Source organism: Emys orbicularis, chromosome 6 (assembly GCF_028017835.1).
Source record: "Emys orbicularis isolate rEmyOrb1 chromosome 6, rEmyOrb1.hap1, whole genome shotgun sequence".
Taxonomy (NCBI): domain Eukaryota; kingdom Metazoa; phylum Chordata; order Testudines; family Emydidae; genus Emys; species Emys orbicularis.
In genome coordinates, this window is record NC_088688.1 from 111763487 (window position 1) to 111788136 (window position 24650).

General features: G+C 38.4%; 1 protein-coding gene across 1 annotated transcript in view; it reads right to left on the reverse strand.

Moving 5' to 3' along the window:
* KDM4C (lysine demethylase 4C) overlaps positions 1 to 24650 on the reverse strand; it is a 429818-nt gene that overhangs the window by 33581 nt on the left and 371587 nt on the right. The window contains 2 exon segments of the mRNA XM_065406934.1: positions 1990 to 2160; positions 15126 to 15311. Of these exon segments, the coding sequence (XP_065263006.1) occupies positions 1990 to 2160; positions 15126 to 15311 (357 nt within the window).

Consider the following 24650-nt stretch of genomic DNA (forward strand, 5'->3'; position numbering starts at 1 on the left):
GAATATCTAGAGCTAGAGAAGAGAGAGTTTTAGAGATGAGGCTCCCCATCTTCCTCCTTACAAATAAATTACTGTGCCCAAACACTGAAATGGTGGCCTGCCTTGCATAAACACAATAGTGAGTTGAACTGAAATTGTGCTCTGGACTCAAAACATACTGCAAAAGCAGAAAGCTCCTGCTATCTTTGTGAGCTAGCTGAAAAGTGAAAACAGATTAGAGAAATAAGTTTCTCAATAGGCAGTAACATTGCTTTCACACCAGATTTGATGAATAAGTCCTCCCAGCGGCACTAACACCTGATATGCACATTGCGTGGATTAGCAAGTTTTAGGCCAGGCAGAAGAAAAAATATTCTTTCCTCCCAGTTACTGCTACAGGTATATTATCTAATGAAAACACAACAAGATTTCTCTAAGGAATGTGAAATTTGTTTGGTATTTCCATCAAACAATTATATGTTGTTCATCTAGTATCTGAGAAGCACTGAGGCATATCCAGACCTGATTACATTCTTTCTTAGCTTCAGATCAAGCTATCCCAGTAGGGTGGTGAGCAGTTTCTCATCTCTCCCTTTGATGCAGGTGCACACAAAAGAGAGGTTTGTGATAACAATACAGCCACATTTTCTTAGTATCTTGATGATCCTAAATCGAAACGCCCTGGATCATTACTGGAGTCTTTCAGAATATTTCAAATTAAGGGGTAAATTTTCAAAGCGATGTAACAGGGATTTAGCTGCATGACTTCCATTAACACCAGTGGGAGGTGAACAGCTAACTCCCCACTCACTGCTTCAAAAATGTACCCCTTTAAATGTCATATTTCCAAAATACATTAGACTTTTCAATAACTAAACAGTTGCCAAGAAAAACAGTATTATTTCCATTGACAGTATTTGACAGATAACTGCTTCCAGAGCCAAGCTGGTTTGAGGAAAACATTAAAGCTCCCAAACATTTTTATAGGACAGGAAGGCTGAGTATTCTGGGGGGTGCAGCTTCTTGAACCACAACATTCTAACTCTTATGTTAGGGTCTTACGCTATCCTACCTCCCTGCAGCCAGCAGAGAACACAGCTAAGGGAAAGGGGATGTGCATCCTGGCAATCCCTGCCTGCTCTAACAGACCCTGGGGGTTGTTGACAAGAGGTGCACGTTATAACACTTATACCAACAAATCAGCACAGCACAGAGAAGCCTCAGGATCAGAGGAGCACAAAGGTGGCTTGACTGAAGCCAAGAATCAGGGCCAAAAAGTACAAAGTGGGTGTAAAATGGTACCAAATCAAATGGTAATCGTTTGCACCCACTCTGCACTTTTGTAAATGATTATACAAGGTGCAAGGCAGTGGCGAATGTAATCCAGAATATCCAAGGAAAATGTGCATGTTCCCCAAATAAGCACATCAGGTGTTCAGTAACATTCCTGAAAAACATGGAGGTTTAAGTGCATAGGGGAAAATCAAAATCTGCATTGCTTTCAGGACTAAACTACATATTCTTTTCCCTGTTGATTTTTATCATTAATAATGTAATCTTACAAACTAAACATCAAAAGATGTAAACAAGTTGTCAGAACAGATTCCTGAGAGCCATTCTTCCCATTACATATTTGAAAACAGGATTTTTCAATTCAGCAAGGAATGTTGTTGTATTAACTCTCAGAGACAGATCAGAATATGTGGAATTCCCATTCTAATATTCTTTATTAAACACATATTTCTTATTTAATTAAAAGACTTTGTTAGATTAGTTTTGATTAATTTGGTCAAATGGTGGATACTAATTAGAACAACCGAGGTTGGGAAGCCCATTAGAAAATGATAATTCTCTGCAGTGAAAACAACAAACATGAACTGAATATTAAGTCAGTTATCTCCTTTAAAGGTGAAAGGAAATATTCCCAAAGATTCAGTCTGTTTAGCTATGGTTGTTATACTCCTATTATCAAAAAAGAACAAAAAGAGCAAGTATCTTAAAAATACTTACTACAATATCTTCAGGGAAAGTGTCCCGACTGAAGGAGCCATCATCAAACATGACTTCATAGAAGACTTGAGATGTCACTCCTATCACTCTGCAACTATAATATCGTGTGTTCCTGTGTTTTGTGATGACAGTCTGCCCCACTGTGATGGCCTTCTCACATGCTTTGGTTCTCTTGAAAGCAAGAATTTAAGAAACAGTCATTAAAAATAGTCACCACTTAGTTTATCAGAACCATGTCACATGATAAAGTAGTGAAGTGATCAATCATGGATCTCAATTTAGTGAGAAATCTTGAAATGCAAAATCTTTCCTTACTACAACAATCAAACTTTCTGTGAAGCATACACATTTACATTTTATTAGAAAAAGAATTACAGCCACACAAGATTACAGCACATAACTAAAAATATATCTGCTATTATGGTATTTTGGCTCATCTTACAAAACAGGAGAATAATTTAAGCATAACAATTCTGGGACCATTCAGAAAATTTGTTTGCCACTATCTTAAAGCCTTCTTATATCCAGCACCAGTAGAGATCATACATGGTAGACCAAACTTATACTGTAGAATTTTATTGAAAGGCACAAGCTTTGGATTCATGTTTGGATTTTCATAATGAGGTACTTAATATTTTGCTCACTGGGATGACATCAACAGATATACATCTCGTTTTTGTGAAAGTGGTCAACAGTGATACAACAGGATGCTTCAGTAACTCAAACAATACCATGCAGAACACTCACTTTAAAACTGCAGATGGTATTGTGCAGTTATAATGATTGTTTATTTTATCACTCACCTTTATGATGTAGCAGGTCAGTCATAATCATTGTTTATTTTCATGTTTCCTCTCTAACGTCCCTAAAATCAGCTATCACCTTCAGAAGTGTAGCCAGGATATACTCTATGGTCAAATTATGCAAAAATTCTACCTCAACAACTATGGGTGTTATACTCCTATTATCCAAAAAAACAAAAACAAAAAGAAAAAACCACAACCCAAATCCCATAACTCAGCAAATGCTCAGAGATGTACATGAGGCAGAAAATTGCGCACACCACTTCTCAACTACTGCATCCCAGTGTGCCTCCCACTTGCACAGTGAGCGTCACCATCTGGAGAAGTAAAATCAAGAGTTTCTCATCCTAATAAGACATCCTATGGCTGTTCACTAGCTGTAAATCATTTCATATTGGTTGCTGTGTTTGTGTGGTAAACTGTACTGTGTCTCAGGCAACAGCTGGGCATCTGAACTTTTCTGACAACAGGAGATTCTAAAAAGCACGGCATGATTCAAATAGCATATCATATTAGTGAAAATGTTTTGAATTAGAAATATTTACTTAACCAGCTTGAAATACTGTATGACATATACTAAATTAATTACCCAATTTCCTACCACTTTTTCAACTGTCTGTAACCTTTCAAGCAGCAAAGTTCTTCAATAAATGTAATAATCTGAAAAGAAAGTACCTGTGAAAGTCTGCAAACTGATGTGACTATAGAATTGTCAGCATTATACTTAGAAGCTGTGTTATGGTCAGTGCCCATGCTCTTTGTTAGATTTTTACATTTTATTTTCAAGTAATTCCCGCAACTTTTTTTAAACAAACTTGGGCCAAATTTTGAAATACTTCTGCTTTGTAATTTTTGGCACAAAACCACTTTCTTGCACCACATTACAGAATTTACACATCTCAAACTTTTGTGTTTCTAAAAACTGAGGGCAAAGCAAGTACAAATGTGTTGTGTGCATCTGAAGTCTATCACCAGAAAATTATAGACTTCAGATGCACAAAACACATTTTCTGGTGCTAGCACACTAAGTTTGTGTTTGCAAGTGATTTCTCTGAGTAAAATTGTGTTCATGAAAACAGAGGATTGGACTGAGGCCTACTGATGAAGTTATACCCAATTATATTTCTATAGCATTTTCAAGATTACCTGGAAATAATCTTTCTTTCATAATTATATATTATTTAATGGCTGTTTACCTGTTTAAACAGCCATTACTAGTTCTGTATACAACAATATCACTAAGCCTAAACACAAAATGGTGAAATGAGCCAAGAACTAGTTTACCACTGTTATCATCACATCGGTCCCTCTACTGGTTAACATCAGTTATCACTGTTACACCAAATCTTGAATAATATATAAAAATCCAGGTGTTTGTTTATTGAAAAATTCCGGACTTCATTTATCCAAATATGTTCAGAAATAGAAATTGAAAGTAGTCACTGAATTACCCATGTGAGTGGAGCAGAAGTTTCTGGTGGATATATAAATCCAACAGGAAGTAAATGTATTAAAAGTACAAAATGTATTACAAGTATGAAGATTGAGCTTCACAAAACAAAAAAACAAGATTTTTTTTGTTATTAAGAATATGCAGATTGATTTACTGGTAAAAGGTTCACAAAATAAACTCCACAACTCAATCCCCCTACCTCCAGGCAGAAAACCAAGTAAATGAACAAAAAACTCAAACCATAGAAAACCCTACTGCATCCCAGCTCAAGGGGATGGAGTTTGGCTTTCAGTATGCTATGTTGGTAGGATTCTTGATTTATTTTGCAGAAAAACATATTGACAAGCACACTGTATAATTGATTGCCTGTCCCAGAAAACATTTCCTGTCAGAAAAGCCTAAGAACTTATTGACGTTAAGAATGTCATTTTTGATCAGAAAGGACAGTTCTTATGCAAGGGGCTCTATCAGATTAAAGAAACAGCTGTGGTATCTTTCAGATTATGGTGCAAATTGTGGTTCAGAAAGTGTGATTTTTCTTCAACATAACCCAAGGCAAGGATGAACTAAGATAGCAGTAGAAACAGAGAAAATCGAACACACACACACACACACACACACACACAAAGCCATCTTGGCCTTCCATATGTAAACTTGAAAAAATGGGAAACATTATGGTAGAAGTCCTTGCTCTTTATTTGTGTGACTGGTGTATTGCTAGCAAACCAGATGCCATCTTATGCCAAGGTCGCCATGCGTTGGATACTGAAAACACATAGCTGGAATCAGTCTGGTTCACCTGTGTGTTAGTACTGGTAAAATCATTAGAGTTATAAAAATGTGCTTAGTGTTTATGCTTTATTGAACACTTGTAAATTGCTACTTGGATTAATATCACTTATAACATCTGTATCATATTGTAAGGTATTATTTGAGCACTTGCACTATAAGCCTCTGTAACTGTGTAAATCACCAGACAGGAGAGAAGCATTAGCTAGTGTGAAATACTAGTCTCCAACAGGTGTTATGTCCTGCCCGACATAAAAGGCACAGAAACACAAGATGAAGTATTGTGGAACATCAGAGGGCAAAAGACTTTGTTGATTGCTTTCTCCCCCATCATGAAGAGAAGACGTGCAAGTGAGTTCCTTCCATCAGCTGAGTTTGCAACTCTAAACAGAAGTGGGGAAGGAATAAAAAGCCCTAACAAGGAGGAACTGTATCTTTATGCTGCTTGGACTCTGAGGAGCAAGGATTACTAAGCATAAGCAAAAGATCCCCAGTGCTTAGCCTGGGTTAGTCCTGAAGGACATATTGAGCTTGCTTATCATAGAAGCTTCTGTTCCTTTTTGAAATTTAAGATTGAAACTCATTTGTGTGTAGTGTTGTCTTTCGTGTGAAATCTAAGATGCAATGGACCTGGGGTAAGTGACTGATCCTTGTGACTGAGAGTAATCTGAATATTCCTGTGATCTTCAGTGTACGGTGGATTTACCTGGGAGGCAAGACAGATTGGAGTACCCAAGGGACTGTCTGTAATTTCATGTTAAGGCTGTTATAGTTTCTGATGAGTTTACACTTGATAATTGATAGGTGAAATCTACGGATAGAACTCTCAACAATTTGGGGTTTGTGCCCTGTTTCCTAACAGTTTGCCCTGAGGTTGGTACCCACACCCTTCAGTCACTGCAGGACAGCTTGACAACTAGCCAAGAAACACTTGGTCTAAAAAGTTCCCGATCATATTTATAGTAGAGGATCATCAAAGCTCTAAGATGTATTTGGTTTCATATGGAAACCTAAGTTTTATTCCACCATGCCAATTTTACCCCTAGAACTATAGTCCTGATGTGAAAGCGATATTTGAACAGTATGCCTGCTCAGGATTTTTTTCCCTTTGGTCTCTGCGTCTCCCCCAAGGCATGCCCCTCGACCACCAGAGTGCCAGGGGGCCAGGCGCAGGCAGCACAGAGTTGGCTACATTGGCTTTTTGTCAACCAGGGATTCTTCTACACAAAGAAAATCCCCAGCTCTCCTGTTACAGGAGCTCTCCATTACATTTGTGCTGCAGGAGCATCACAAGAGACACAGAATAGAGGATCAGTTATGGTGGAGCTGTTACTAAGTTTGTATTCTGTTTTGCACTTCAAGTGGGAGTTCAACTTGTTCGTTTTATAGGAAAAATAAAGTGTATATGCTGTAAATTTTAGCACGTAATGTCTGAGCTAAACCTGAATTTTCTGGGGAGTTTGAAAAAAATCAGTTAATTAATTTTAAAGTTCTAATCAATTAAAAATTGCATCCCTGACCTAAAAAAAGTTCAGTGTCTATCTCCTGATTTTTTGGGTTCTCCTAGCTGAAACCCTAGGAGATAAGGAGAGTTTAGTGGGCTCTCTGGAGTTATGTATTTATTTTGTTAATTAACAAAAATAATTAAAAAATGTTACAGTTCTTTGTCATAAACGAATCCTTAAGTGCGGCACTTAGCTAATGGAGAACAAAAGCTTGGATGACTAAGATCTTCTATAAGTAGTAGCTGCTGGTTCGTGAAAAACCAAGAGCTCTTTGAGACTGTTTCATGAAGAAGAGTATCTTCAGCATAGGAACAGCTACTGTTCTGAGAACCCTATTCTTCATGACACTGGCCAACCAGCTCAGGAGCTCCTGGTTTTCATGATAGCAACAGATGCTAATGTTGAAGATCCTGTTTTTCATGAAGATGGTCAGCCAGTGCAGGATCATATGTGATTTTGCAGAACGGATAGCAGAAAAAGTCTGGTCTGTTTGTAGTGGTGGGGAATTTGGGTGAAGAGGTGCTAGAAGACTGACTTCTACAATTGGTAGGAAAATGTTTTTCCCCACAACATTTTTGACAAAAAAAAAATAATCATTTTTCCAAAGTTTTTCTATAACATTTTTTAAGTTTTTCATCCAAACATTGAAAAACAAAATGTTATGGGTTTTGGTAACTGAAAACCACAAGTTTTTGCTAAAAACTGAAACATTTTCAATCAAAAATCGAAACATTTCAGCCAGTCAGGTAAAAATCTTTTGGATTTACAGAAAACTGTTGCTCAAATGGATGAAATTTTTTGTTGTTGAAAACAGAACCAGTTTTTCTATTTACCACTCCCCTAATTTTGTAAAAATCAACATTTCCCACAGAAATTTCCATTTTGACAAAAAAGCCATTTATCGTTAAAAAAAAATTTGAACGAAAATTTTCTGCTTAGGTCTACTAGTAGCTTTATAAGGGCAGGAAGGTTGTGGTGTGTCGTCTGAGGTGTCTGGTGGTTGTTCTAGTGGTCAGGTGCGTGTCTCTGGATGGAGGAGTAGAGGGTATGTACTGTTAGATGCTTTTCATTTCCTTGCTTTTGTGGTTTTGGATTAGATATGTTATAGTACAGAGCAATCTTAAACCCACAACAGTGTGTGTAAGGTATGTACATAAAGGTTTTTTTCTGGGCAACCATATACATACGTGAGGCTCCCTATCCCCTTTCCTCTATTCTTGCACATCCACAGAAGGACCAGGAGCAATCACAGCAACATAAAAATTCACATATGGTTCACTATTGCAGCTGTATACTAAATTTCCCTTCCCGCCTCCTCATTTTTATGGCCTGATCCTGCATTCCAAGCCCACTTAACAGTCATTGATTTCAAGGGGATCTTTTGTTATGCAAGGTATGGAGATCTAGCCACAATGACTAGCTCTCCTTAGAGCATGAGCTATAGGATTCTGTTGTCTGAAACTAATGCACCCCTTTCAGGAGTCTGATTTGACTTGCGTACCCCAATTTTCACCTCACTTAAAAACTACTTGTTTACAAAATCAGACATAAAAATACAAAAGTGTCACAGCACACTGTTACTGAAAAATTGCCGACTTTCTCATTTTTACCATATAATTATAAAATACATTGATTGGAATATAAATATTGTACTTACATTTCAGTGTGATACTTGAGCCTGTTTTTCACTTGTGAGCCTTGTCTGAAGCCAGAGTTCGAGGCAGTGGGGCTGAAGTCTGAGCCCCACCGCCCAGAGCTGAAGCATGTAACTTAGCTTCACTGGGTTCCCTGTGGTGCAGGGCCCCGGGGCAATTGCCTTGCTTGCCACCCCTAATGCCAGCCCTGCACTTGCAACCCCTCTAAACCCATCCTGTGACTCCCCCCCCCCCCCGAGGGTCGCAACCCCCAGGCTGAGAAACACTGATCTGGATGAGTTGAGTATCTGGATGAATTGACTTGAGACCTCTGCCTACCCCCAGAAGTACATGTACTTCTGGCTGAGAACCATGGTCTTAAATTAATCCAAAAATGTTGGTTATCTTTATTTAAAACATATTAATCTCTGAGGTCCAAAAAGGAATAGCTACTATTTTCCAGTTTGTCCCTCAAAAATATTGCCCGCTGATCCTTATAAGGGTCTTTATTCTAATCCAAATTCCTAAAAGAATCTTAACAGGAAAAATGAGTCAGTTGAGGCTTTTCTCCTTTTATATGTGCACATAAATAATATAAAAGATTACTAAGTCAATTGTTTAGTCATCTAAACATTCATAGCCGTGATGAGAACTGCCTATGCAACAATATTTTCAAATTTACATATGCAAAATAATACATTATATCTATGAAAAAATATGAAACAACCATTTTTGCACACAAAATTTACTTTACTGCAAGCAAACCAGTATTTGTGTGTGCAGAATGGGTGACAGCATAGATGTGTATTCCTTTAGGCATGCAGTTACCCAGTCTACATGATGAAATGCCTGCTTGCACACCTAAAGGGAGCATCCATACATTTTGGCAGGCACAGTATTAGCGCTCATATTTGAAAATTTGGCCCACAAAGAGAAAGATTTTGAAAATGCAGCACAACATTTAAAAGTCCAAATTCAATTTATTTTTACTACATTTTGAAACACTATATAGGTACTGGTATTACTTCCCCACCTACCTTCTCCATCTCTATTTAGCATAAAATACAAGCCAAATTTGCCAATGGTTGATATTAAAACTGTAACCTAGGAAGAAATAACCACGACGATTCAGAAAGGCTGTGACCCCAGGTCAGAAAGGTTTATGAGACTACTGTGATAAATAATCTAAACATAATTTGTTGGAGACTAACTACACTGCTAAATAATTCAGGCTCAAAACAAAATGTCAGCATTGCAGTGGGCGGAGACTCAATAACTCAGGTTAAGGGATATATTAAAATTATGCAGTAAAGTAAGTAAGTAAGTAAGTGTGTGTGTGTGTGTGTGTGTGTGTGTGTGTGTGTGTGTGTGTGTGTGTGTATAGGAGGGAATAGGCTTTTGGTCAAGCAATCTCCCTGATTTACATAGCTTAAAATTACATATTGCAATTTATATATTACAATACTATCCTAGATAATTGTCACACACCCCTCCTTCAACCTAAATAAAAAATGAACTCTTATTTTTCTTTCAACCTTGACCTAGGTAATAACAAATAACTCTCATAATGCATTTTGGGACAACTTTATTAAGATAACACCAGCTAATTATTGTTTTGCTTTCTCCATGAGCAGGGATAGTGGCATCTTGCCATATGTGTGGTTTATTGAATAGCTGAATATCTGTACAGATTTGCTCTGACATATTCTATTTTTTAATCTCTATTCTATTCTCTTTAAAATTGCAAAACTAGTTTAAAAAGTCAGTGCTCATTGTTTAATTATTTTGCTTTCAAACAATACAATGTAAGTAAGTGATGGACAATGTAAGTTAAAGTGATGGACAAACAGAGAAGTGCTGTTGTGCCAAATGGCAAAAGGCAGTATAATCTCTGCATGAAAGGATAGCTAACAGAAAGAATAAAGGTCTAATAAGAAAATTAATGGTGAACAAACTTCTGAAAGTTTGGAGATTTGATTAGATTAATTACACTGGTCTACAATTTTTGAGAAGTCGTCTGCTTCAGAGATAAAATGTGCTATTTATTATGTATTTTGATGTGCTGAATTCAAATATGACAATTAAAACAACTGATTGGCTACTGTTTCTAAGATATTTAAGATTTTACATTTTATGTCTATGTATATTGTGTAGATAGTAGAGTTTTAATCATAAATTGTAAACCTAGGTCTTTTCATGTGTTTATGGTTGCTTTACATGATAATATTTCACCTGTCCTGTTTATGTAACACTTTAAAAATCAGCAAAAGGGTTATATAAATAAAATTTATTAGGAAACAAAAGGCAAAAAACTATTCTGTACATAGCTTAGTCCTATTCAGTGTCTACTCGGCGCTTCTTGGCTTGTCTCTTGTATTCATTAAATGGAGCATCTCTTGTCACTGTCCAGCAATAGTCTGCAAGCATTGATGGGCTCCGTTTGCCCTGATAGCGTTTCTCCATTGTTGCAATGTCCTGGTGAAATTGCTCGCCGTGTTCATCGCTCACTGCTCCGCAGTTCGGTGGAAAAAAATCTAGATGAGAGTGCAAAAAATGTATCTTTAGTGACATGTTGCAACCAAGGCTTTTGTATGCCTTGAGGAGGTTTTCCACCAACAACCTGTAGTTGTCTGCCTTGTTGTTTCCGAGAAAATTTATTGCCACTAACTGGAAGGCTTTCCATGCCGTCTTTTCCTTGCCACGCAGTGCATGGTCAAATGCATCATCTCGAAGAAGTTCACGAATCTGAGGACCAACAAAGACACCTTCCTTTATCTTAGCTTCACTTAACCTTGGACATTTTCCACGGAGGTACTTGAAAGCTGCTTGTGTTTTGTCAATGGCCTTGACAAAGTTCTTCATCAGACCCAGCTTGATGTGTAAGGGTGGTAACAAAATCTTCCTTGATTCAACAAGTGGTGGATGCTGAACACTTTTCCTCCCAGGCTCCAATGACTGTCGGAGTGGCCAATCTTTCTTGATGTAGTGGGAATCTCTTGCACGACTATCCCATTCGCAAAGAAAACAGCAGTACTTTGTGTATCCAGTCTGCAGACCAAGCAAGAGAGCGACAACCTTCAAATCGCCACAAAGCTGCCACTGATGTTGGTCATAGTTTATGCACCTCAAAAGTTGTTTCATGTTGTCATAGGTTTCCTTCATATGGACTGCATGACCAACTGGAATTGATGGCAAAACATTGCCATTATGCAGTAAAACAGCTTTAAGGGCTAGTCTACACTTACCGGGTAGTTCGACGGCTGCGGATCGAAGTTCCGAGTTCGATTTATCGCGTCTGGTGTGGACGCGATAAATCGAACCAGGAAGTGATCCCCGTCAACTGCAGTACTCCAGCTAGACGAGAGGAGTACCGCGAAGTCGACGGGGGAGCCTGCCTGCCGCGTGTGGACCGCGTCTGAACCGCAGTAAGTTCGAAGTAAGGTATGTCGAATTCAGCTACGTTATTCACGTAGCTGAATTTGCGTACCTTACTTCGACTTGGGGGGTAAGTGTAGACCAAGCCTTAGACTCGTCTTCGATGAATCAATGAACAGTCTCCACTCATCTGGATCGGGAACGATGTTGAGGGCTGCCATCACACCGTCGATGTTGTTGCAGGCTACAAGATCACCTTCCATGAAGAAGAATGGGACAAGATCCTTTTGACGGTCACGGAACATGGAAACCCTAACATCACCTGCCAGGAGATTCCACTGCTGTAGTCTGGAGCCCAACAGCTCTGCCTTACTCTTGGGTAGTTCCAAATCCCTGACAAGGTCATTCAATTCACCTTGTGTTATGAGGTGTGGTTCAGAGGAGGAGGATGGGAGAAAATGTGGGTCCTGTGACATTGATGGTTCAGGACCAGAAGTTTCATCCTCTTCCTCTTCCTCGTCTGACTCAAGTGAGAATGATTCTGGTGCATCAGGAACTGGCAGTCCTTCTCCGTGGGGTACTGGGCGTATAGCTGATGGAATGTTTGGATAATACACAGTCCACTTTTTCTTCTTTGACACACCTTTCCCAATTGGAGGCACCATGCAGAAGTAACAATTGCTGGTATGATCTGTTGGCTCTCTCCAAATCATTGGCACTGCAAAAGGTATAGATTTCCTTTTCCTGTTCAACCACTGGCGAAGATTTGTTGCACAAGTGTTGCAGCATATGTGTGGGGCCCACCGCTTGTCCTGATCTCCAATTTTGCAGCCAAAATAAAGGTGATAGGCTTTCTTAACCATAGTGGTTATACTGCGCTTTTGTGATGCAAAAGTCACGTCACCACAAACATAGCAGAAGTTATCTGCACTGTTCACACAAGTACGAGGCATCTCTGCTCACTTTGGCTAAACAGAAATGTGTCCCTTTGCAAAATCAAACACTGACAAATAAGAGAGCACGACACTGTATGATTTCTAGAGCTGATATAGGGCAATTTGTTCAGCAGAGTGATGTAAGCTTCGTTATGATTGCATCATCCATGACTTCTAGGAATAACATGATGCAATTCATATCATGTATGACGCAATACCAGCTTCAGATTGCATCATTCATTGTTTTGCCTAAAAAGCAAGTACTGTCCAAACCCAGTCATAGATTTATTCATAGATCCAGTCAAAGATGTATTTTAGTCATTTCTGGTTTAAATTGAGATTCCCTTCCCTTTATAACTCACTTATCCTCCGCCATTCCCAAGCCAAGGGTCGTATATGCTGACCCAATAGCATATCTTGAAAACTAGAGCCAATCAACAATTTTAAGCATCATTTTCGTTCTCAGTGACCCAGAATTAGTAAAGTTTGACTACATTTATTTCAGAAGCATTTTGGCTGTAGAGCAGTGTTATCCAAAAGGTAGGGCATTAAATCAAAGCATATACAAACGTATGTCAACCTCCTTTGTCTCAAAATCATGTTAAAATTACAGAAGGAAAGGCTCTCATAGTATTTCTGATATCTCCAAGATTTTGTCCAATAAAGCACACACAAGAATAGCCTATCTTTCCCTGGTGGTTTTTTGGTTCTGGCCACAAAAAATAAGCCAACCAACCCAAACTCCTCCTGTAAAGGTATATTGTTGGCTCTGAGTTTTGGGAGAGGCTGGATTGATTTTTATTTTTATCCAAGCCAGTCTGACCATGTATCCCATACACATCACAAGTGGTTGTGCAAGATGCTGTTTCTCAATGTCATTTTTATTTTTCCTTTAATAACACCAAATATAGATCAAGAAAACCATTGGGGAAAAAATGAAGGATTTTTGTGGGAGTCCATTTTATCATAATAGTGTTGTATCAGACTAACATTTGTTTTGGCTTCTAGAGCACAAAATAATTATCATTTAACAATTGTTTACAGCGCCCCAGTTTAAATGTATGTCAATGAAGTATATTGATAAATTGCAGATGTAATATACTGTAATCTGTGCTGTCCATATTAGACAGACAGACAGAAATTGTGAATGCTTCATGTTCCACCTTACTTTACTAACAATTTACAGGCATTATTATTATTAGCCTTATTAATAAATATTTATATTATGGAAGCAGGGATAAGACCCAGGTCAGGATGGGGGCTAACTGTGCTGGGTGCTGTACAAACATAGAAAAAGATAATCCCTGCCCTGACAGGCTTACAATCCAGAGGGAAAAAAGGCATAAGAGAATGATGTGCTTTGTTAGTGTGGCTGGTTACTCTGGATGCCTCAGTAACAGAAAGGCACAGACAAATTAGATGGAGTTCAGAAAAAAACAAAATATGAGTAAGGAGCAGCAAGGGTTGGCTTAGAAAAAGTAAGTATAAAAGCACCAAACAATTGAAGCTGCCAAAAAAGAGGAGACCTCAGCCAGGGCAAAAACTGGAGGGCCATTCAATTGCCATCTATCCCAAGCAGGGCCGGATTAATTCTCCTGTGGGCCTGGGGTTGTGTGGTGTTGAAAATGTTATTACAATCTAAAGCAAACAAAATCTTACTCTTCAACTTCCTGCACACCCTTCCGCTTTGAGGTCAAGTATTCTCAGTCAACTTCTCAAAACACAAAATAAACAGGTTATATAGATTTATCATTGCTATCAATGACACATTTACGTCCATAGTAAATGTAAGGAGGGAGGGCTGCAAAAAATTTGACTTTGAATGAGGGTTCACCAACATGAAAAGTCTGAAAAACACTGGATTAAATGATCAAATGGGTGTTTTCCATCCAAAGATTCTATTATGTATTTCTTCTGACTGAACAATGTTAAGGAATAATTCAAATATAATTTAAAAAATACAGAATGGTTAAGCATCTCCCACTAGAAGTGACAGAAATAAAGTGGAACAAAATCCATTAAGATCTACAAGACCGTTAATGACAATATTGTGAATGGAGTGTACATCACAGCTAACATTAAAGACTCTTTCTCAGCGTTGATGGGAACGTCTGGCATTGTAACAAAGAACATGGAGTTTTACTCATACTTTGTATAACTATTGTCAGTCAGTACTGAAATTTTGAAAGGACATTTGCAAGGTTTTATTGGGAATGCTGAATAAGTATGTTATATGTGCAATTGGATATTCATAATATTTAATCTGGGTTTTTGTAATAAATGCAGGTATTTGTACTACCCTGAACATTAAAAAAAGGAGACTGTATTGATTTATTGTGGTGGTGAAGCCATACATACTGTAATGGTCCTAATGGAAAAGTATGTCAGGCCTATCAACCACTGTTTGAGTATGAACATCTCTCCAAGCTCCAGACATAAGGAGAAACTGTCAAAATATAATGACCTGCTGTATATGAAAAGAATATAGATGGAGCAATCTTTTAAACATAACCCACTTCCTTCATTTTCCCTAGACAGCTAAGTAAATTCCTGCCTTAATTACACTTTTAAAATGCAAAGACTATCCACAGCATATTTTATTTTTTGTTAGAAAGACAGACAGACAGACAGACGTTCCTTACCACGTTTTGATTGATCTTGTGTCTGAAACATGTGATGTAGACAACGTAAGGCCAATCATCAGGCTCCATCAGCACCCCTGCAGCATGGGCACAGGTAACATGGAAGGAAGCTGGACAACGCCCATAAGAACACTGTATGCAGGCACCGGAAAATTTCTTCATTCTCTGTCTGCAGAAGATACATTTCTGTACGAACAAAACAGAAAAGAATGTCAACTAAACTACCGTAACTTCGCTAATTTCCACGTTTTATTGACTACATTTTACAGCTCAGCTGTATTGAAAAAGAACAAACTTTTCTGAATTGCAAATAAACCTTGTAATGTACTGTAACTCTAAGTCAGCATTTTTGTCTTTCTTTATGGACACACAAAGAGTTAATGGTTTTGGTGCCGTAGTGGGGAATCTGATATGTAGTTGATCATTATTAATCATTTTGATTCTAAATCCCATGGACTGCCCTACAAATCAACCCTTTCTCCCAAAGTGAGCAAATTGTTAATATAATTCTTCAAAAATAATCATTATGTGTGACAACAATAAAACTAAAATACGTACACTCTGTTATGTTCCTGTGTGTTCAAAATAGGCACTGGGGGATGGGAGAAATGAGAGAGACAGGCTCTGCCTCGCTGAATAAAACAATTTGTCCATGAAGTCTGGTATCCTACTACCAGAACTAGCCAATAACCAATATGTCAGATGGAGAAATACTCCGTTACTATGTATTGCCAATTGTGTAATACTGTACATGGGGATATAGCTCTTTCCTGCTTACCCGCATCATAGCTTATAAAACAAGAAATATGTAATTGATTATCATAATATTTTAAAATCCACCCTCACTATTTTACCCAATGGCCTTGGCAGTAGTGAATTCCACAATCTGACTATGTGGTGTTGAAGTACTACTGATTCCTTTCATCGCTCTAAATTTACCAATAGTTTTTACAAAGCACCTCACTGAAGTGTCATCAGTGAACTTCACCAACTCAACATTGTATGATGGGATTGCCTTGAACTTATGTAACTGTCACAGCAAACGCTGCCAGAGTGGTGAATTTGTTGGTTCAAGTCATCCTCAAAAGTAAAGTTAGAATACAAAGCATGAGCAGACTAAGGAAGTGAACCCACAACGTTCAGTGCCTCAGGAGTAAAACACTGTAAAATTAATACATTGGTCTTGTAAGCCTTTCATCCAAAGTTTTCAAAATGCTTTACAAACATTTAACTACCCCTTCAAGGCAAGTATTATTATTCGCATTAAATGGAGAGGGAAACAGAGACAGAAGGGTTAAATGACTTTCCCAAGCCTGCATAGTAATGGGATCAGCACTCAGGACTTTCTACCTCCCAGTCGCTTATTTAGTTCATTAGATCCACTTCTAATGTAATTTCACAAACTTTAAAAAACGTAAAAATTGAAAAACAAAAATTTCATCCTGTGTAATTGTACTGACTCCCCACAGGGTCAGCAGCAGGGGGTGGGATCCATGTTCAGTAGGGGACTGTGTTATAATGATTTCAGAGCCTTCTGCCCCCTGTGCCTTGAGCCTATCTATGTCCCTTTCCACTCTCATATTTCCCTCCCAAGTCACTGCCCTTATCCCTTCGTCCCCACTGTTATCCTCTCTGGCACCTGTCTGCCTCTAAAATCAACTCCTGCTCCTGCCCAGTCTCTAGCTTTTTCCCATGCCCCCTTGCTCCTATGCTACCCCACTCAACAGTTCCTGTCCTTGCCCCTTGCTCCTATCTTCTCCCATCATCGGCTCCTGCCTTTCTATCCCATCACTCTGCTCCTGTCCCTCTGGGCACCAGCAAAGGGTGCAGTGAGAGCAAAGGAGAGACTGTTTCCCTGCTCTCAGTTCTGGTGCCCAGTATCTAAGCAACCCCCAGCTTTGAGGAGCAATTGCAGGGAAAGTCCTGTTCAGCCCCTGGCAGATATGAAATGGAGAATGCTCAGTTGTTCTGTGAATATGATGCATCCACAGTCTGGTTGGCATGTAGGAAACTGTGAGAGGATGGCAAATGCTCCAGAGAATTTAGCTGCCAAACTCTACTAAACCTTTACTGAGAATGTGTGAAGTGAAATTTTTCAGAGGCCTATAACTTGGCCAAATGTGGGCAGATTTTCCCGGGGATGGCAAAAGGCACATACCTGACACAGGGAGGTCACCCTGAAAAATATCAAATCCTTGCTAGTATGCATGGAAGTGCTAGAGCTTTTCAGCAGAGTGGTTGCAAGAATATTTTAAACATGAGCAAATGTATTTTCACTCATCTTCTTCTCTGAAATGGCTACACCATTATTGCTGAAACTTAAAAAAAGCAGGAGCAGCTCAATTGAGAAATCTGGCATTTTTGCCCAAATGGTTAAAATTTGGTGAAGTTCTAACTCATTGAACCAAGGGTCTTATAATTCGAAGTGTTGGGCAACTGTAAGTATAGGCAGCGCTACCTGCCCCACCTAGAACATCCGCATCAAATTGTTCTATAGCCAGCATTTTAGGATGGTAACAAGAACCAAGACACTAAGAAATTATAAGATGAACTATTGTATATGTTTGTACAACAACTTATAAAAATGTCCTATGCAAAACAAAGAAAAAAATTAACACAGGAAGTACATAGTGTTATAATTAATTGGTTCATGCATCAAAAAAAGGGTTGAATTAAAATTAGCTATTCTACATAACATGAGTCACATGATTTGCCAGACTCTCTCTGCTTCAAGAAGTGGAAGAGCTGAGAAACATGAAATGAAAGACATGGGAAAACTGTGACACAAGTTCAGGAGGATTTGGAAACATGCTTCGGAAAACACAGACCTTAGAACCGGGTAATAGCCAAATGATAAGGTCAGAAGAGATCTAAACGAAGGGTGTAGAGGCTGAGATATCAGTAGATGGCCAAATCAATACAGATTAAAATAAGAACTTTACCCAAACTATTTTTTAGGTTTAAAAATTCATTGAGGTTCACTTCTTCCCCTCTTTTCAATCCCTTAATATACTAATGTGGACACACTGAAATACTGCGCACACACACACACACACACACACACACAGGCTACATCTACACTACAGGGGGGGGTCGATTTACGATACGCAAATTCAGCTACGCGAATAGCGTAGCTGAATTCGACGTATCGCAGCCGACTTACCCCGCTGTGAGGACGGCGGCAAAATCGACCTCCGCGGCTTCCCGTCGACGGCTCTTACTCCCACCTTCGCTGGAGGAGTAAGAGCGTCGATTCGGGGATCGATTGTCGCGTCCTGACGGGACGCGATAAATCGATCCCCGAGAGGTCGATTTCTACCCGCCGATTCAGGCGGGTAGTGTAGACCAGGCCACACACACACACGGCTTTTTCTCACAGTATTATTAACTTAGCTCAAAGTAGAGAATACTAGAAATCTGGCGAAAAAGCCTGTCCATACGAGAGTTCCAGGAACAATTTCAGAAGCTTTATTAAGAAAACTCATCCCTTAATCATTCAAAAATGCTGGAAACTACAGTGCATATGCTATGCTTGATCATTGCGAGTAAGGGGAAAGCTTTAAGAAAATAAACTTGCAAAGTATTAAGGAGCAGATTCTGATCTCAGTTATACTGGTGTAAATCTTAGTAACTACTAACTTAAGTGAAGTTACTCTGGATTTACACTAGTGTAACTTAGCCAAGAAGCTGGCCCTAAGTAAGTTGGTAGTGCAGATTTAGAATTATATGAACAAATTGAAAAAAAGCTTATTGTATTTCTAACAATGAGGTGTGTCCACTTTATTGCTGAATCAAGAGAAGGCATGTATTATACCAATTAACTCCAAGGACACACTTATCTCTGGTGGTACATTATTATTTTTCATTCAAGTACGAAAAGGAATCATGGATAAGATTAGGAAGAGACAGGAGAGTTACTGTATATTCAGGGAGAGAAGATCTATTTTTTTTCCTGAACCTCGGGCACACAAAACCAATTATTAGTCTAAGGATGAGATGTCCCTCAGAAGGCATAATTGAAAGGTACTAAGACTGATATATACCACAATAAAATAAATTTCTTATGATTTTGAAGATGCTATGTCCTTTATTTTGTAGTAACTTTTGGATAATTCTGATACTGCTCAGCCTCAAGATGACAGACACACACTAAAGCACAAATACAAGTTGAGGTAGCGCAAGTGAAAAGGCATGGGCCTGAGCAAATCCCTGATTTACACATGTGTACCAGGCAGCATGTCCACAGCTCTGGACAGGAGAAAATGCGCATGCACTTTTTAAAATGTAGGCCCTAAAAGCTATTTAATACTCCATATTTAGCTAACAAAAAAAGTAGAGAAAATGATAATTTTCTCCCCTTAGTGATTTGGATCCTTGTTCAAGAAGTTAATAGTGAACTGGTACATATTATATGTTAGTTATAAACTGAACAGTGCTCTCTGTGACACCTGTTGGTAATTGCTTCCTCCCCCAAACTCTTCCTGATAATTTATTCCTTATAAGCACTTATAAACTCTGGGCTTTAGTGGATGGTGGTTGCAGTGTGTTATTTTCTTTCCTGTAAGTAACTTTTTCCCACTGTATGTTCATTACATAGAGTGTGTATTTCGCTATTATTCTATATTTCAAAAGAATTATAAGAAAATAGAGTTTAAAAAAGACAGAAATTCTTTCAGAGAAAAAACAAGGATGATGGGCAGAGAAAAACAGAGAAAGGAAACCCAAACTGCAAGGAAGGAAGAGGTGGATCATGAGAATGCAAAAACTGAGATTGCTTATTCTTTGAGGGTGAGATTTTCTGTAAAATAGGTTCATTACACAAAATGGGCCTTATCTTGCATGCTGCAGAATACCCTTGGCACCCTACAGGACAAGGCCCAAGATGCATACTCCCACGGCCTGGGCTTCCTCCATATTTGTGTGCACAAACCTAATACTTGAGTGTGATATTAACCAACCTGGGTGTAACCAATGATTATAATAATTAAGTTTAACAGAATTCATTTTTAAAAATATAATGTTGACAGATAATATTGATGTTTATTTTAAGCATTTTTATCTAACTAAATTTTCATAGTTGTGGGAAATCATGGGGGGGAAACGAGGGGGTGGTCAGACAATTACTTAATGACAGTAGGCACTGAGATTCAAAAAGTTAAAGCTTTATTATCATTAAAACACAAATTGTTAGCATCACATGTCAAAATATACGAAGTAAATATCGTTAAATCAAACGCTAATACGTTTTCAAGCAGCATTTTGCTTATTTTGTCAATTTAGATCATCATTGATGGAAGAAAAGTTTTTGTTGGATTGTGTGTGTACAGTGTAATCGACATTTACCCCCACCCCAAAGCTAATCCTTCAAAGCCTAGTAGTATTTTTCCTGCGAAGATTCTCTCTAACAGGGCTGGATTTCCAATTAGGCACAGTAAGCACGTGCCTAGGGGCATCTAAAAGTTAAAAGTGGGTAAAAAGTTTTTTTTTTTTTTTTTTTTTTTACAGAAAACATGAAGGTCAGCTGTAGGCAGGGGGGGCACTGAAGATGCTGTGCCTCGGGGTGCGTAAGGTGTAAATCCGGCCCTGGTCACAATTTAGTCTCTTGTTCCACCTCACACTAGCGGGGAAGTAGTCTATTCCAGCCCTACACCTGCACAGATTACTGCCTCCTCTGTGCAGGCTCAGCTGCTTCAGGCTGGCACGTAGTGTAGAGGGTAGGTAGCCAGTGTAGGGGAGTAAGGGAATGCCTTACATCCCCATATTTCTCTGCATGGGCATACAGGGCAACCAACAATCTTGCCCTCGCTGTGCAGGGTTTTGAAAATTCTCCTTGAGATTGATGATATTTACAGGTCTGATCTTTCCCACCTTTTGAAACTGGTGGGTTCAAGGGATAGGCTCAAGGTTTGTTAGAGTGATAAATCAGAGATTACATCTGGTATAAAGATGCACCTGAGAAAATAAGATGTAACATATTTTACAGTACATAGTAGTATACTCCAAAGTTGTAAGAAAATTAAGCAATTTAATCCAAATTTAAATTAACCTAAGCATATGAATATGGAGATGATGAAAAATGACAAAAGGTAACAAAATGATGTATTTACACCAGGTATTTCAAATTCAGATTCCTCGTCAACACAATGAATCTCTGCATTTTCAGTTTGCCAAAAATAACAATACGTTTACTGAAATGCATTCATGCTTACTCAACATTCATTTGATAGCTATAGTAATTCACTATCCTGATGTTCCCGTAAGGGTAAACTAAGGCTGTTCTTATCTGGTAAAGCACATTCAGTTTCTTAGATACCCCTGAAGAATATCATTATGATTTAATGTTTGCTAGATATTTTTACAAAGTAAAAAGTATGAGAGAAAGAGGCTGAGGATCAATCTTAATCACAGATCCAGATGCAATACCAAATAGAGAATAAATAAAATTGTTTATAACACTGTAGATTAAGAATATAGGACAGAATAATACACTGATATTTCACTGAGATTTTGTATATGCTGCTCTTTGCCCTCCAAATAAAAAGTGTTCTGAGGTAAATGGATTTCATAATCACAGAACAGTTATTTAATAACAATAGACTCCAAATGCAGAGAGAGAATGGATTTAAAAGAATGGCCATGAGAGGGGAGTGAAAAAGATGCCAGTATTTTTCAGAAAAAAGCTTGCTGATAGTTTACATAATGAATTTTGTGCATCCGTATATAAACAATTTGATATTGCTTTCCCCAAAGAGATTAATATTTACAAACAAAATCCCAGTCTCTAGCAGGATCATGAATTAAACAGTAACATGCTCTCTGAGGGCAAGAACTTAAACAGATAAGTGGAGGTTAAGGGTTTTTTTTTTTTTTTAAATAATGATTTGGATTATTAATTTTTTCCCAAACATTTCTATGCCTTGGCAAGAAGCAGCAAATCGTGAAATGGAATTTACTACACAATATTATAAAATTCACAAAAATAATCTATGCTAAGGGAATCTTCCTGAAAATATATATCACATACTGATCAAGTTTTGTAACTGGAAATAGGGGAGTGGGGAAAGAAAGAAAGAAAGAAAGAAAGAAACTTTGTAGGGTGCTCTCTCTGTCCAACAATCAAACCAGGTTGTCTTATATTGGTGCCAATCACTGTTCTACCTGATCTACCTCTCAGATCAATGGAAGTAACCTTCTGTGGATTAAAAAAAAAAAAAATTCTTGCAGTTTGGTACAATTTGATGAATTCCAAAACAATAAACTGTTCCTTCCAGAAGTATTTTTTCAGTTGTCCCTGGCAGGGGTGATTTAGAAAGCAGGCTACACCATCCAAAATGGAGAAATTCCCCAACACTACTGGCAGAATTTTAACAAGGGGGCTTGCGTGATCTCCCCCAGGACCCAAAAAACAGGCTGAGATCAGTACTGTTGACTTTCATTTACATAATCTGCCCAGCATACTCAGCAAGTACACCAGTGTTTTATATTCCTTATACAGGGGTGGACAAAACTTTTGAGAAGTTCATCCTATGCACACACATCTACACAACTTTCTGTATAAATAGGTTATGTTGAAGCACCACCAAATACCAAAAGGAAAATATAAATTGATAAATCACCAAAACTCCTTTTCTAAAAGTAGAATCACAACATTTATAGTTTATTTGTTCCTGGTAGTCAGTCAATGAACACAGTTTTCTCCAAATGCAATCTATACCAGGTGCTTCTGTAAGAACTCAGTCACCACCAACTGCTTCCCTTGCCCACTTCCTACTTAATTTGCTTAATGAAATATGAATATGTGGCTGTGAGCTATTACTTTAAAAAGAAAGGGTTACGATTTCAGCTTAACGTTAGTCTCCTGTATACCTTTTATGTATTTTCAAATGTATTTTTACTACAGGACAAACTACATCTCTTTGCCAGACATGGCTTTGAAATATTACATTTGCCTTTCCTGCTTCATTATTTTCTTGTCATTCTTCCTCTTTCATTTCAGCATCACACCATACAAATGAATTTAACACAACACTAAAAGGTGACATTTAAAAGTAGCATCATGCCTGTGTTAGGTGCAACTTGCAATCATTATGAAATGAAAGCCAAACATGATTGACATTGGTGCCAAAGGAGCACATTCATAGCAAGGCAAATAAGGGAGACTGGAAAGAATCTGGTTTTTAATATCCTTCAGGAAGAAAGTTTATTTATTAAAGTGCTTCTTCTTATTCAACACAGAAGCTTCATGTGTGATAAATTCAAATTTTATATAAAGGGAGACTGCAGGGGTAAAGCACCCAGGGGGCCAGGCTGTTTTTGTACTGACTGGGTGGGGGTTATGCCAAAGCAACCAGATTATGCCTCTGTTCAGTGCATCTCTGATGCAGTCACCACCAGTGTGGTGGCTGTGGAGTGCAGTGCTAAATTACAGTTGCCCTCTCTCCAGAAGGACTCCTATGTAACCTGTTGGAAATTAAAATGTTGGAAATGAAAGGGGCACTTCCTAATGCCTCTCAAGGGTGGTGGAAATACTACTTATGACTTTTGGGTTTGACTAATTCCTGTAGAGAAGGGATCCTGGGATCATCTAGGACTTGTAAAATTTGGCATGAAGTGACATTGTTTTTCCAGGCCATTTTTGGACTTCAACTGCATTTTTATATAAAGCACTGGTCAGACAAGAAATCTAGTTACTTATATTTGTTACATGGGAAGTCAATGTTTCTGCAGATGATATACTTGCAGAAAAACACACACACACAACTTTACTCTGTAATAAGAGAAAGCAGTTTAAACTAGATCTACTGAGATGCAGCACTGAAAGGATTACATTCTTAGCACTATCCTGCAAGCAATTTACTTTACTGGGAAAAAATGCAAAGAAATTCTTTATCACAAAATAGGTGCCTGCATCTCTTAACCAATATATTTTCCATCCTTCTGAGAACAGCTAGCCTGCAGGCTGATATCAATAAGCTAAAAAGATAAACATTTTCTTTTTTTCCCTACAAAGACTCAAAAGAGATAATTTAAATTAAAAAAAAAAAAAACACCCACCACCACAGATGGAAACAGTCCTGAGACAGACATAGTTGCATTTAAGACCTGCATGTTCAAATATTTAGAAACAGGAATCTTGTCAAGCTCGAACAGAAACCTCTGATGATGATACAAGTACTTGTATCAAAATTTCATCTACCCTGAGGCTTGCCCACTGGCATGACAGCAATGTGCTGCCTTGTGTCTTAAAACATTTGGAAATGGGAATGGACGTGAGTCCCTATGCTCTGGGCAAGAAGAGGTCATGGCCAATTATGTAGGTGAATGCACTCTGCCTCTGGGAAGGAAAATGTTACGCATGTGCAGTACATTGGCAAAGACTGGGGACGCAGCTGCTTGATGGCGTATTCTCTGTTGAAGGGGGGCTATTGTGGGCAGAACATTATAATATATGAGAAGGACAGCCATAGTTTAGTGGGGTTGTGCCACTAGCCAAGAATCACCTGGTTCAACTTACTGTAGAGGGGG